This window comes from Pseudorca crassidens, chromosome 11 (genome assembly GCF_039906515.1).
Source record: "Pseudorca crassidens isolate mPseCra1 chromosome 11, mPseCra1.hap1, whole genome shotgun sequence".
NCBI lineage: Eukaryota > Metazoa > Chordata > Mammalia > Artiodactyla > Delphinidae > Pseudorca > Pseudorca crassidens.
Window position 1 is genome coordinate 97,447,020 of NC_090306.1, and position 12,062 is coordinate 97,459,081.

At 59.7% G+C, this 12,062-nt stretch overlaps 1 protein-coding gene across 6 annotated transcripts in view; it reads left to right on the forward strand.

Annotated features, from left to right (window-relative positions):
• CACNA1I (calcium voltage-gated channel subunit alpha1 I) overlaps positions 1–4,760 on the forward strand; it is a 118,549-nt gene extending 113,789 nt beyond the window's left edge. For all 6 annotated transcript variants that reach the window (XM_067698153.1, XM_067698154.1, XM_067698155.1 and 3 more), the window contains one exon: positions 511–4,760. In XM_067698153.1, coding sequence (XP_067554254.1) covers positions 511–1,152 — 642 coding nt within the window. In that variant the 3' untranslated portion in view covers positions 1,153–4,760. The remainder of the gene's footprint in view (positions 1–510) is intronic.
• The last annotated feature ends 7,302 nt before the right edge of the window (positions 4,761–12,062 follow it).

Here is a 12,062-nt window from a genome sequence, read left to right on the forward strand (position 1 = left end):
GGGAGCCGGGGCGCGGAGGGGCTGGGAAGGCTGTGAGGGGTAAAGCGGGTGGGTATCAGCTGGGAAGAACTTTCCAGGCGGCAGCCAGAGCAGAGGTGCGGGTGGGGGTAGGGCAGTGGGGTGGGGCCGGGAGGATCCCGGTGAGCAAGGGGGAGGGTGGTGGGAAGTGAGGTCCCAGAGGGGTGGGGTGGGGCCCAAGGGCTTTTACCCCCTGTGAGCCCGGAGCCTACGCCACCCGCGGGGGGGCCAGGGTCTGATGGGGTCCGAGAAGGATGACGCCGACTGTCCCCCGAGGGTCGGGGAGTGGGGTGGGGTTAGGGGGCCGGGTCGGAGGGCCACCCAGGAGCTCAGACAGGTGGTGGTTGGGCGAAGGGGAAGCCTGGGATGCCGCGTGTGATCCGAGGGAGTTCCTGAGGGCTTGGAAGGAGGACTGGGCGTGCCCGCGTGTCACCGGGAGGGGCGGGCTGCGGGACACCGGGCGGCCCCCCATCCCCTGTGACCTCCCCGCAGGCCACGGGGAGCAACACGTCGCTGGAGGGCAGCCGCAGCAGCTCGGCGGGCAGCCTGCAGACCACGCTGGAGGACAGCCTGACCCTGAGCGACAGCCCGCGACGCGCCCTGGGGCCGCCCGCGCCCGCCCCGGGGCTCCGCGCCGGCCCGTCGCCAGCCGCCCGCCGTCGCCCGAGCCTGCGGGGCCGGGGCCAGTTCAGCCTGAGCGGGCTGCGGGCGCATCAGCGCAGCCACAGCAGCGGGGGCTCCACCAGCCCGGGCTGCACCCAGCACGACTCCATGGACCCGTCGGACGAGGAGGGCGCGGGCGGCCGGGCCGGCGGGGGCGCGGGCAGCGAGCACTCGGAGACGCTCAGCAGCCTTTCGCTCACCTCCCTCTTCGGGCCGCCGCCCCCGCCGCCCGGCCTCCCGCCCGCGCGCAGGTTCAGCAGTACCAGCAGCCTGGCCGCCGGCCCCGGCCATCCCCGCGCCGCCGCCCGGCCCCAAGGCCTGGCCCGCAGCCCCTCCTGGGCCGCCGATCGCCGCAAGGACCCGCCGTGCCAGGCCGATCCGGCCGCCGCCCGGGGCCCCTGGGCGCCCGAGCCGCAGCCGCCGCCGGGGGAGCCACAGCCCGGGGACGCCGCGAGCCAGGGGAGGAGATGAGGGCCGCCGCCCGCCCGCCCCGTCTCACCTTCTTTACCTCAGGAGCCAGGGGCAGACAGCAATACTTCGTCCGCGACCTGGCCGCCGCGCCGAGCCGCCGGGGCTGGGGGAGGAGCAGGGTCCGGGCTGCCGAGGCTCAGATGGGCTCAGCGTGGTCCTGCCCGTGCATATACGTGTATACATATGCATATACATAGAGACAGACATATATATTTATTTATTTTTTCTACTGAGAGCTTATGACTTCCAGAAAGTGCTGAAGGTGGGGAGTGCGGGTCCGGCCCAGACGGGGCTTTCGCCTGATGTCTGGGGCCCAGGCCAGACCCGCTCCAGGGCAGAAGGTCCTGCCGGGGCGTTGGCAGCCGTGATTTCTGGCGTCTCCCCTGGGCCGAGAGTAGCTTGGAGAGGGCTCTCAGGCCCCCGAGGGCCCCGTGGCCAGGGAGACAGGCCCAGAAGAGGTGGGATTCAGGGTGCATTTTTTCCTTTAAAGAAGAAACGCTGCTAAGATCCCGCCCGTCCACGTGTTGGGGTGTCTGTCTTGTTCCCGAGCGTCTAGTTGTTGTGACAGTCTCGTAGATGCCCCAGAACACACAAACTCTCTTAGTCAACCAGTTAGGTGTCTTTCTTTAGAAAAACCAGGGGCGAATAGTCGTATTTTTTTAGGGCAGGGGTGGGGGGAAGGGCGTCTCCAAGGCTGGGCAGGGGCCTCTGCCTCAGGTGAGGTCCTTGGCCCGGGTGGCTTTGCCCCAAGGAGGCTGAGGGCAGCGAGGCTGCAGGAGGGAGAGGAAAGGTGGAGGCATTAAGCAGATGAGATGCTTGAAGGTCAAGGGAACCCGCCTGGTCTGTGCTGGTCGGGCTGCCCCTGGGGCTCCTGGGCTCGGGCAGTCAGTGGCTGGTTACTTATTGCCTTTTATCCCCCAGGTGGTCCCTGAGCCACGGCCATTCCAGGAGGTTGTACCGCCCCCTCCCCTCACAACCCCCTGTCCCCTGAGCTGCTCTGCCGCCCCTCTCCCCACCCTCCATGGAGTTCAGGGTGAAGCAGATCTGACAGGATTCTGAGCAGGGGTGACGCCCAGCCTGACACCTGGAGACCACATCCCCCCCCCCTCCCGCTGCTTGTCTCTGGGTCTCTGTCTCATACCCATCACCCCCACTTTCCCAAAGCTGCAGTGCTTCCCAAATGGGTCACGGACGGGTATTTTTTTATTTGACTAGTTATGCATTTATTTTAGTATTTATTAGAAAAAAAACAGTACACTGACCCCATGATTTCACAGACATATTGCTGAGGTCAAGGCTAGTTTCTGAGCAGTGAATGGACTTGAAGTCAGTCTGAAGAAGGTTGGGAAGTGGTGGTGGAATGGTCTGCGGACACGCAGGGGTCATGGGGTGGGAAAGGCTGCAAGTTGGGACCCACTGTGCTTCAGGAATAACCAGGCCCTTTGCCTGTGTGAGATCGTCTCAGTGGCTTCAGCTGGGCCCCGCTGAGGAGCCCTTGACCTTGTTCCCAAACCCTGACCTTAAAGAGTCTGGCTTTGGGCTGGGCTGCAAGCTGTGGGGAGGGTCTGCTTGACGGGCTCTGGGTGTCTTCTGGGCAGCGTAGGGCCCCCTGGGGCCTGGGCATCGTGCACAGGGAGAGGGCAATGTGGCCTGCAAAGCCTTTCCCCCAGAGCTGCTGGGGGGAAGGGTTGCCAGGCCCACTTTACACCTGAGGAAACCAAGGCCCAGGGAGGTGAAGGGGCCACCCCAGGATCCCCTGGGGCCTCGGGCACCTGAGCCTGGAACGTGCAACAGTGACCCTGAGTTTCAGAGCAGGTGGATCAGAAGCCATAGGCTGGCCGCGGCCTCTTGCAGGGGGGCGCGGTGAGACCTGGCTTTGCCCCTGAGCTTCTGGAGCCCCCCCTCCTCGCCCAGAAGGGCGGTGGTGGGCAGTCCTCTTCGAGGGGTCGCTATGAGGACACACAAGGCGATGCCCAGACGCTGTGCTCCCTCCCAGGACGGGAGCCTCCAGGGTGGGAGGCTGGCTGGGCCTGGGGTCGCGTCCCCTCCCGCCCCCAGTGGCCTGTTGGCTGGTGAGGGAGGCCGGGCCCAAGTCCCAAGCCGCCTGCCTGCCCCAGAGAGCCTTGCGCTGGCTGCCTTTGCCACGCCCATGGCTTCATCACGGGGTGGGGCGCTCGCTCGTCTGGGGAGGAGGAGGGCTCGGGCAGCCTGCCTGGCTCTGCCTCGCCCTCCCTCCCAGCGCCATGCTGGCGCCAGCCATCGAGGCGGAGGAGAGGCCACGCACACCGTGGCTGCGCATGGCAGCGTGTTCCTGGAGGGACGTGTGTGCTGGGGGCCGGAAGGTGGCCAGTGGGACCTGAGAGGACCGTGTGGAGGGTGGGTTGGCGTCCAAGGGGATGGCATGTGACACTGGTCAGCGGCTTCCATCTTCTGGGCTCAGGTGTCATCCTGTTTACTCTGCACGGTGGCCCTGAGCCGTGTGCACTGCTGCTCCATGCACAGACCAGGGAAGTGACTTTCGTGGTGACTTTCTTGGTGTCACCGGGTTATAAGTGGCTGGGCAGGGAACACATCCCGGGCGAGTCTGACACAGAGCCATCCTTTTACCCTGAACTGAGTGACCCCAGAACCAGCAGACACGTGGGAAGAGTGACCCAGGCATCGCCTGAGCGATGGTATGAGGGCTGGACAGAGCAGGGTGTGTCTGGAGGTGGGCATAGCTGTACTCGAAGCATAGAAGTTTTGCCTGAGCGAGTTGTGGGAGATGGGGCTGGCTCCTGGAGGGTCCCAAATGCTGACCCCAGGCACTTGGCCTTTTTCCTGGGAGCTACAGGCGATGGGGGACCAGGGAAGCTGTGATTGGCCAGGAAAAACCCAAATGGCTAAGGGTTGGGTGAATAGCCCCTCGGCCCTCCCTGATCCTGTGGCCTGTCCATCACAAAAGCACAAACCTACCCTAACCCACATGGCCTGGCCCTGCGGAGAGTGAGGACCCTGGTGCTGGACACCCCAAGCTGTCTGTTTGCAGGCTTCTGCAGTGTGGTGGCTGGTGGGCCCCTCAACACCTGTACAAAGGGACCCAAGACCAGATGGGGCATAGTCTACCCAGCCAAACCCTTTTCCTGTCCCCTGCCGGGCCTCCTCCTGCACCAGGCAGCCCCCTAAAAGTGGACGAAGTGTGCACAGTACCAGCCTGTCTGCCTGTCTTCCCCCCAAATCTTCCCACTGGAGCTTTCTGTTTCCAGGGCCACCTCTGGCCCCCTTTGCTGCGCTGTGTAAGGGCTTGGGTTCTTAGAAGCCGCTGTTTAGCCCAGGTACACATACTCTTTTTGTCTCTGCGCAATAATCAGTGTTCCTGGCAGAGTCCGGGCCATGCTGGGGTTTAGGGAGGAGACAGAGGCCACCTCCTCCTGGAAGCCCTCGACCCAGCCCTGCTGCTGTGACTATCGCACTCCCAGTCGCTGTACAGTTTCTATGGTGTGAATAAACTTCCCTCCTAGTTGCTGATGGCGCTGGTACCTGCTGGCCCAGATGGCCTGGGATAGAGAAACCAAGCGGCAGCCGCCACCAGTGCTGTTTTGAATAAAACCCAGAAGCTTATTTCAGAATTTCTCCATGTGTCTGTGCTGTTCTTTCCCCAGTGGGGTGGGTGTAGAGTTGGGGGGCTTCCCAGTGGGTGGGGTGATGATGTGTTCATCATGCCCAGGCTGTGGGGCCTGGGGTGTCTGGGACTTAGAGACACCCATGAAAGTGTCCTCTCATGGCCGGGGTAAGGGTTGGGGACTTGCTGGGCTGGGGAGGAAGCAGGGCCTGGCTCTCGCACTCTGGTTCTGTAGCTAAGATGCTGGACCTGGGTGAGAGGGTCACAGAGAGTAATAGTCTACTCACCTGGCACTGTTGCCTGAAATCATACGATGGGTATTTTCAGGACTGTTTTGGCTGCAAAGGACAAAAACCCGACTCAAATGAAACTGAGAATAAAAAGAAGAAAGAGCCAGTAGCTAAAAAGTCCAGAGGCGGTGTTGCCTTCAGGTGCAGTCGGATCAAGAGCTCCAGCTATGTCGCTAGGAAGGAGCCTCTCCACCTCTCGGTTCTGCTTCCCTCCTCCCCTAGTGGCCACCAGCAGCCTTGGCTTTGGGCCTGTCTGCCTATCCCCAGATGAGACAGCTCCTCTCCCTGACAGTCTGGCAAAGTTCACGGAATCTCATAGGCTGACCGGGGTACGTGCCAGGCTCTGATTGACCAGGTCTGAACTCTGGGATTCAGGGATGGGGGCGACCTACCTGCATCACGGCCTGAGAGCAGGGTAGGCAGGAGCTGTCAAGGAGCACCGCTGTGCGCTTGTTGGAAGGAGGGGATGAGGGCTGGGCAGGCAGCCAAACCTCGCCTCGGGCTAAGCTCCCTGCAGCTTCGTCCCTGGGAAGAGTGCTCTCACCGCCGCCCTTCAGATGAGGCCAGGGGCCCAGAGAGGTCCAGAGGCTGGTCACCTGGACGTCAACAAGCTGTGGGAGCAGAAGAGCCAAGTTGGTGGCTAGAGGGCCTGCCTGGTCCCCACCAGCCTTTGCTGGGCCTCCCATCCCCCCAGTGTGCGCTGTCTTTCCTCAGGGGCTGACCGGGGTCTCGGCATGGCCAAGGGAGGGACACAGGGATGTCGCGTGTGACCTCCAACACTGCACCTCCCTCTCTGAGGCCCCACCCACTCTGGAGAACAAGGTGAGCTGAGGTCACCGCACAGACAGGCCTGTAACCCTGGCCCTGCGTGATCCTGTCCGCTCGCCCCTGCTTTCCCCGTTTCTGCTCTGTGATCCCTTTCTGGTGGGCCCTGCAGCCCTGGGAGGTAACAGAGAAATCACCGCAGCTGTCTAGGCCCCTCTGCACGGCGCCCACATGGACGCTCCCAGCTGCCGGCCGTGATGCTCGGAGTGCCATGTCTTCCCTGCTCCGGGTGTCTAGAGGGGCCTTTCTACCTGGGCATCGGCCTCACGGTAGACAGAGCGGTGGGGGCAGGGAGAGAGGTGACACCTGGTGAGGGCAGCTGTGCACGCACTGTGTGCACGTGTGCCGGCCACGGGCCTGCCTCTGCTCCTGGACGGCCTGCCTCTGTCCAGAGAGGGGTGTTACCCTCATTTTCAGCTGAGGAAACTGAGGCAAGCAGGCTGTCCACAGAGCAGGCCAAGTGCAGGTCCAGGCCCCAGCCTGAGCCTCATTCATCACCTGTGAGACCTGGTCTAGCTGCCCAGCCTAGGATCTCACGGCCGAAGGGTGCAGCAAGCCCTGGCTCCCTGGGGAGGCCCCCTGCTCCAGCCCCTCCTCTCCCAGCCCCTTGAGGCAGATCTGCTGGGCTCCACGTGTCCAAAAGCTCTAGGTCGCTGTCCCCAAACACCTATCCCTCCCTGGAAGGCTGGGTGTCAGCCTGGGCTCCTCCCTTACCATGAACCCTGGCCTGAATTGGGCCCACCTCACCCTTGCTTCCCTCCTGCTCCCGGGCCCAATCTTCTCCTCAACAAAACACCTTCATCCCCTCCCAACCCTCCCTGCTGACCCCCAGGGCCACGTCCCTCAGCCCGCAGCTCACCCTGCTGAGCCCTGTGGAGGCAGCTGTCACTAGGACCATCCCTCCTTCTGGAACTCTCTCCTCCCTCCCAGCCCCCAGGCTGTCCCTGCCTCCTGGTTCTCACAGGAGCCTTGGGGCCAGGCCCCTCCTCGTCACCCTTTCCAGGCCTCGTCAGTCTCTCTCACTCTGCAGACCACCCGTGTGCTGCCAACCCCACGCCTCTTCCCCAGTGTCCTATAGAACGAGGCCCACCCTCTTGATTCCCCTGTTCCCTTTCTCCCCATCCCTTGGCTAACTCTTACTTATCACTTCAGGTCTCAGCTCAAACGTCACTTCCTCCAGGAAGGTTTCCTGGCTGCCCCATGTCTTTGCCCCCCAGCTTCCACTTCTCCTCCACACCAACGCTTTTCCCCAATGTCCTTGTCTGTTTCCTGAGCCCCCATCACACTGCATCAGTTGGAGGACTGCAACCATGGTCCCTTCTCCCAGCCCAGAGCCTGGTGCCTGGTTGGGCCTCAGCACATGTCAGCTATATGTCTATGTTTTGGAAGCAGAAGGGATTTTCAAGACTAACTAAGCCCTTCCCTCATTTCTCTACCTGAGGAAACTGAGGCCCAGAGAGGCGGCATGGCATGCGCCAGGTCACACAGGGAGACGGTGCCAGCGGTGACAGTGACCCGCACCGCCCCTTCGCTGGCCGGGGAGCTAGCGTCCAGCTCTGCCGTTGAGGCTGGGGTGTGGGTGAGGGGCCCTGGGGAGCAGAGCCGTGCTGTGTTTTCCTGTCCCTTACCCGCTCATAATGGGATTAAAAGCAAGCTGCTGTCACGGAGAGAGGCTGACTTAAAAAAAAAAAAAAAACCCAGAACATTTTAAGAGAATGAAAAACTTCGGCCATCAGCACTTTTTATTTAGACCTGAATTCATGAATTTTAACCAAATAAACACTGACGTGTTAGGTACTAATACATGGACAATTATGCAAAACCACTATCATGACTGTAGTGAGAATTAGATTCTGACTTGGAGGTGGTGTTCCAGGAGGGAAGCATCCTCTGGTTTCCAGTGCTGTGACCTCGGACTGCCATTGCCATGGTAACGGGGCTGCCCTAGGAGTCTGTGGATAGGAGGCTGGTCCTGTGGGGAGGGGCGGCCAGCCCGGGCTGGGCTGGGCCGGTGCAGACCTCCAAGCCCCACCTGCGGGCTGGGCTCGGGCAGCTCTGTCCCCTGGGCAGCCCTGAGCCTCACAGGAGAGGGGACAAGTCACCAGTGGGAGGGGTGCAGTATGAAAAATCAGCAAGTGCATAGTGCCCCAACATCACCCACATCTTCTCACTCCCCTCCCTATGGCTCCTCACTTTCACCTTTCAATAGATGTTTGTTGAGCACCTATTATGCGCTAGGCCTGTGATAGGTGCTGGGGATACAGCATGGATGGGTCTGCATCTCAGAGGGGGAGACAGAAAATAGACAGCAAACAGACACATGAGTGGGGTTGTTTTAGAGCCTGCGAGGGCCAAGAAGGCTATGGCCAGGTGATGTGACAGAGTGACTGATGGGAGGCGTGGTCAGGGGAGGCCTCTCTGGGGAGGAGTCCTTTGAGCCAGGGCCTGAAAGACAAGAGGTAGACAGCTATGCAAATGCATTGGCCACCCCTCAGAGAGTCAGGCTGCCAGATAAAATCCAGGACGCACGGTTAAATTTGAATATCACATAAACCACGAGTAATTTTTTAGTGCAAGTATGTCCCATACAATATTGGGGACATACTTACACTAAAGTTATCTGTGGTTTGTCTGAAGTTCAGATTCTTTTCTTTAAGTTCAGATTCTTAATTGTTAAATCTGCCGAGCCTATCAGAGAGATGAGGTGACTTGCCCAGGTCCAGAGCGGTGGAGCTGGGCCCACACCCTGCCCAGTGGCCTGCCACCCTGCCCTGCTCCTCCTGGAAGCCTGCTTGCAGCCTCTCTGCCAGTCTCGACCTTGCAATCTGTTCTCACTGTGAGCCCTCTGAGCCCACCTCTGCCTGCCCCACCCTGTTCCATGGCTCGCTGCCCGGAGGACTGCTGGCGCTCTGGTCCTCGCCCTCCGACCACTATGATGACCGCACCGCCTCCCTGCCCTTCACTTGGTCATTGTTCCCCAGCCTTCAAGCCTCTACTCGGGAGTCACTGCCTACAGAAACCTTCCTGCAACTCCAGGTGGTCTCCACCCTCTAACAACTATCAGCTCTTCACTTTTTTAAAAAAATTAGCTATGTATTTTTTGTGTGTTTGGTAAAATATACATAACATAAAATTTACCATTTTAACCATTTCTTTTTTCATTGTAACCATTTTTTTTTTTTTTTTTTTTTTTTTTTTTTTTGCGGTACGCGGGCCTCTCACTGCTGTGGCCTCTCCCGTTGCGGAGCACAGGCTCTGGACGTGCAGGCTCAGAGGCCATGGCTCACGGGCCCAGCCGCTCCGCGGCATGTGGGATCTTCCCGGACCGGGGCACGAACCCTTGCCAACCCCTGCATTGGCAGGCAGATTCTTAACCACTGCACCACCAGGGAATTCCCTCCTGAGTATTCTTAACAGCTAGTTACTGGGTTCACCTGTGTTCACAGCTTTCCCACTGCTCTTTAACCCTAAAAACCCAGAGGCTCTACTCCAAGGTGGGGTAAGCAGAGAAGGAAGGAGCAGAGGAGGAGCGTTTTTCTCTGGAATGCAGGGCAGTGACCAAAATAGTGCCCATCAAGGTCGGAGGGCTGGCCCAGGCTGCAGGTTATGTGGGGGGTTGACAGGGATGCCCTGGGCTGCTGGCGACCCTTTGCACCCCTTTCCCACAGGGCCTTCACCTGCAGCAACAGATGCAGCTGGGCCGTGACCGCAGCCCCCAGTGCCGGCCTCCTCTTCCCTCTGGAATTTATGACCTGTGGAGCTTGGGATGGGAGGGGAGTAGGGATGACGGGTTTTTAAGTGGCATTTTGTTTCCCAGGAGCCTGGCCTCCCTGTGGCCGGGGAGTGAACGCTGAGCAGGGGCAGCCCAGTGACCATGGATCTCCTGAGGCAAGTTTGCAGCCCCGGGGCGAGGATGCGTGGCTTCTCTGTCCGCTAAACTCTTCTGGGAGCGAGGCCGGGCCGGGCCGTCCCTGCCGTCACCCCCTCCCGTTCTGGCAATCCCTCCAGGTGTGGGGTGCGCTCAGACATTTTATTTTGGGTGGGTGGGAGTCAGGCCCAGGATGGAGGTGGGGAGGCTGGCACGACATTCCAGAGCAAAGTGCAGAATTCTCAGCCTGTCCCTCAAGGCTTTTCCCAGACTGGGCCATCTTCCCCGAACCTCTGGCTGGGATCCCATCCTCTGGGACACGTCAGGGTTCGCATCGTATATGAGTCTGAATCCCCTGCGAGACCCACCAGGAACTGAAAGACAAGGGCTGCCCCTCCGTGTCTGGTGCACAGGAAACTCTCGAGACTGTGGTTTGGTTGAGAAGGCTGAGAGGCAGGGGAGAGAGAGAAAGAGAAGGGAATTGAGAGACTGATTTGAAGAAATCAGCTTGCATGACTGTGGGAGGGGGCAAATCCCAAATCCCAAGGGCAGGTGAAAACTCAGGCCGGATGTCCGTGTCCTGGTCCTGAGGCAGAATCCCTTTTTCTCTGGAAAGCCTCAGGGTTTGCTCTTAAGGCCTTTAATGGATTGCATGAGGCCGCCCACATCATGGAGGGCCAACTCCTTTACTCGAAGTCAACTGGTTGTAAATGTCATCACACCCACAAAGTACCTTCAGAGCAACACCTACACAGTGTTTGACCAAGCGTCTGGGCACCATGGCCCAGCCAGCTTGACACATAAAATCGACTTGTGTTCTTATTGGCTGGGGGGCTATGGACACTGCTGTTACCAGCAGCTGGGAGGGGGAGAGGAGGGGTGTGTGTGTGTTGGTTCCCAGCGGGGGACCCTTCCTTGTCCCTCCAGGCTGTGAGCTGTCCAGTAGCCCATGGGGGTCCATGGGCTACTGGGGTCCAGATGGGGTCCAGTAGCCCCATCCCCTGGCCTGATGTCTCACTGTAGGCGCTATCCCGACAATGTCACCAGCTGACCAGTCAAGGTGTCGTTAGGGCTGTGGAAACAAGGTTTTCCTGCCCAGGGTGGCCTCGAAGTCCTGCTGGCTCTGGGCCACGTGTCCACCTCCAGGGCACGCCCAGGCCCCTCCCTGCCAGGCGGGCTGTGCTGCCCTCTGGAATCTTGCCTGCTTGGATCAGGGAGAGGCCCGCCTGATTCTCTGTCTCCAGCGACCTGGACCACGGGGTCCCTGTGACAGGCGCTGCCCAGCCAGGCCCTGGAATCTCAGTCTGAATGGGCCACTGCCTGAGTCATCACAGCCCCTCAGTCCACTATGACCATCATCTTCTTGTCCCAGGCTTGCCTGTATCTGCATCCGTGTCCCCAATACACAGGAGCTCCTCAAGGGCAGGGCCACGCCTGGGACTCAGTGGCTGGCGCAGGGCGTGGCACAGAGCGGTGACAAGGCAGGGAAGGGAAGGGAAGGGGGATCTTTCTCAAACCATCATCCCATCTGCAGCTCCAGTGAGCCCCTCAGGCTCTGTGACCCATTGTCCTTCCTCCTGAGAGCCAGGCCAGATAAATACCCTTGAAGCCCCTAAGGCGTGAAAGGATTATGTGGGTGACACTAAGCTGTGGGACAATTCTAAATGAGACTTTAATTCTGGCAAATGGTGGACCAGTGGACTAGTTAAGGAGCGCTAGCTGCTGTCACAGATAAACCCCTAAGTCCCAGGGGCTTTTTTCCTGTTCATCTAACATCGAATGGTAGGCGGTTCTCCTTCAGGCAGTGATTCGGGATGCAGGCACACCCATCCTGTGGCTCTGCCATCTGCCGCTGTGCATCGTGTGGGAGGTTTTCATGAGCCTGAGCTGGAAATGGTCCCACTGGACGTGTCACCATGCTTAGCTGCAAGGGGGGCTGGGGATGTGGTCTAGGTGTGAGCCCCAAAGGAAGAAGAAATGGTTTGGTGAACAGTATCTGTTCTGCTATAGTCAGATCCCCTGGGCATTGCGGGGACACTCGTGGTATAATAACACCTAAAAATGCAGGTTCAGTTACCACAAACTTCTTTATACAATGCACAGCTAAGTTTGCAAGAAGGTAAGGGAAATTCCTGAGAGCCAGCAATGATGCTGGAGCTGACATCAGAACAAGAAGCAAATGCTGACCTTTGGATGCCCTGAGGCGTTTGCTAACAGGAGCCTGGAACTTTGGGTTTTAACTGCAATGCAGACACTATCTTACCTAGAGCTCCTGAGAGCTTGGGAGTGGGAAGTGAGATCCTCGTCTCAAGCTGGGACACTCGAA